General features: G+C 63.2%; 2 protein-coding genes across 2 annotated transcripts; one reads left to right on the top strand and one right to left on the bottom strand.

Moving 5' to 3' along the window:
* Positions 1–6: 6 nt before the first annotated feature.
* On the top strand, positions 7–969 carry C11H11orf96 (chromosome 11 C11orf96 homolog). The gene has a single exon (XM_029957196.1). It carries the CDS (start codon positions 30–32, stop codon positions 399–401), a length of 372 nt encoding a protein of 123 aa, XP_029813056.1. The 5' UTR covers positions 7–29; the 3' UTR covers positions 402–969.
* On the bottom strand, positions 580–1,655 carry LOC115272471. The gene is made up of 2 exons (XM_029915543.1): positions 1,387–1,655; positions 580–1,251 (listed from the first exon to the last, which is right to left on the bottom strand). Exons 1-2 carry the CDS (start codon positions 1,603–1,605, stop codon positions 580–582), a joined length of 891 nt encoding a protein of 296 aa, XP_029771403.1. The 5' UTR covers positions 1,606–1,655.
* Between the last annotated feature and the right edge of the window lie 308 nt (positions 1,656–1,963).

Below are 1,963 nucleotides of genomic sequence, written 5' to 3'. Positions count from 1 at the left end.
CGCCCGGCCCCGGAGACGCGGGCGGCGCCATGGCGGCCGCCAAGCCCGGCGAGCTGATGGGCATCTGCTCCAGCTACCAGGCGGTGATGCCGCACTTCGTGTGCCTGGCCGACGAGTTCCCGCAGCCCGTGCGGCCCGCCAAGCTGTCCAAGGGCAAGGGCCGGCTGCGGCGGCCGCGCCAGTCCCGCTTCAAGACGCAGCCGGTGACCTTCGACGAGATCCAGGAGGTGGAGGAGGAAGGAGTGTCCCCCATGGAGGAAGAAAAGGCCAAGAAGTCGTTCCTGCAGAGCCTGGAGTGCCTGCGCCGCAGCACGCAGAGCCTGTCGCTGCAGAGGGAGCAGCTCAGCAGCTGCAAACTGAGGAATAGCCTGGACTCCAGCGACTCCGACTCGGCCCTGTGATGGGCGCCGCCCGCTCCGGGACGGAGAACGGAGCCCCAGAGGGCCCGCGCCCCGCACTCCGGGGACCCGCGGAGGACGGGGACCTCTCGCCCGGCCGCGAACTGCTCGTCCAGGGCCCGAGCGCTCGGGGGTGCCGGGGAGGGGGGCCGCTTCCTTTGCCCTTGTAAATGTTTATTTTTTAACTCTTCCCAGTACGGACTCTGCTGTTGAGTGTGTGCGGGAGGCGCGCCCGCGCCGAGTTGACCCCGGGTCGCCAGGGCTTCCCGGAGAGCCACTCCACGCCCTTGTCCGATGGTTCGCAACTCCGATTTTGCACACCGCTCCACCGTGCCCCCCAGCGCACGCACCCGTTCACACTCACGCCAACACACTCTCGCTGAACACTTTTATAATTGTTAGGCGCGGCTGATGGGACTTTGGGCGCAGCGCAGGTGCTGCTGCGGCCGGAGGATGGATATTTATTTTTGCATTGCGATGGCTGACGGCTTTTATTTAACGATCTTTTTACTTGGATATGTCTGTGAGGCTCCCGAACGGAGACAAATAAAGTCAATATATTTGCACAGTGCATTTTTCCCGGCTCTTGACTTCTTGAACCTTCGGGGACCAGGCTCCCAAGACTGGGGGAGGTGGGAGAGGATGTGGCTGGAATGGGGGCCCAGGGATCCCCGGTAGAGGTAACCCCACGAGCTTCAATCACCGGAACGAGGTCTCGCCCACGGTGCCTCGGGCCATTACCCGCTTCTTCGAGTGGATACCCGGCCCAGAGCGCTGCTGCCTCCCAGGTCTGTTCCCGGTCGCCGCCGGCGTCCGGGATGGAGTGTAGCCGCTGGCTCCTCGCAGGTCGGCGCTGTGAAGATGGAGAGAACCTTCCTTGGTGCGGTTGACCACTCAGGGAGGCCGGGGGCAGGGTCATCGTCCCGCATTCACCGAAGGAGACCCCCCTCCAATCGGTTCCCCTTCCAGGCGGGGGGTGGGGAGATACCCGAGCCATCAATGGGAGACCTGGGCTGGGATATTTGGGTGGTGGGACCCAACGGAGTGCTGCGGGTGACTCCGGGGCTGGGCGAGAGCACCCAGCTGAGGCCCCGCGCCTCCCGTGCTGACTCAGCGCAGTGCCCGGCGCCCCGGCACTGTCCCAGCCAACAGTGGCCGTTCCGGTTCTTTGGTCGCTTTCTCCAGCCTCTTTTGCCCTCTTCAGCATTCCTCAAGGAGGGTGGGGCATGTCTTTGGTCGAGTCTGAAGGGCGCTTGAGTACCGCCGCATCCCCTCTGTTTTCAGATGAGGAAACAAACTTAGCGAAGAGGGAGAGGTCACATGGAAAGTAGTGGCGTCGCAGTCAGCTGTCTGGACTCCGCGTCCGGTGCTCTTTCCATCACATGCCTTTGCAGTGGCCTCCAGCAGCTGTCCCCGCGCTCCTGCGCACACCCTAAACCCTCTAGGTTAGCGGTATAACACTATCACCTGACAGTAGGTGGCGATCTGTGTAATAAACAACATTAGGTTGAGGCGGGTAGGCCGCCACGCTTGGGGACCACACTCAGCCAACACCTCCAGGATGA

Source organism: Suricata suricatta, chromosome 11, assembly GCF_006229205.1.
Source record: "Suricata suricatta isolate VVHF042 chromosome 11, meerkat_22Aug2017_6uvM2_HiC, whole genome shotgun sequence".
Lineage (NCBI taxonomy): Eukaryota > Metazoa > Chordata > Mammalia > Carnivora > Herpestidae > Suricata > Suricata suricatta.
The sequence above is the reverse complement of the archived record's forward strand: the minus strand, read 5'-3'. Positions and strand labels throughout refer to the sequence as shown.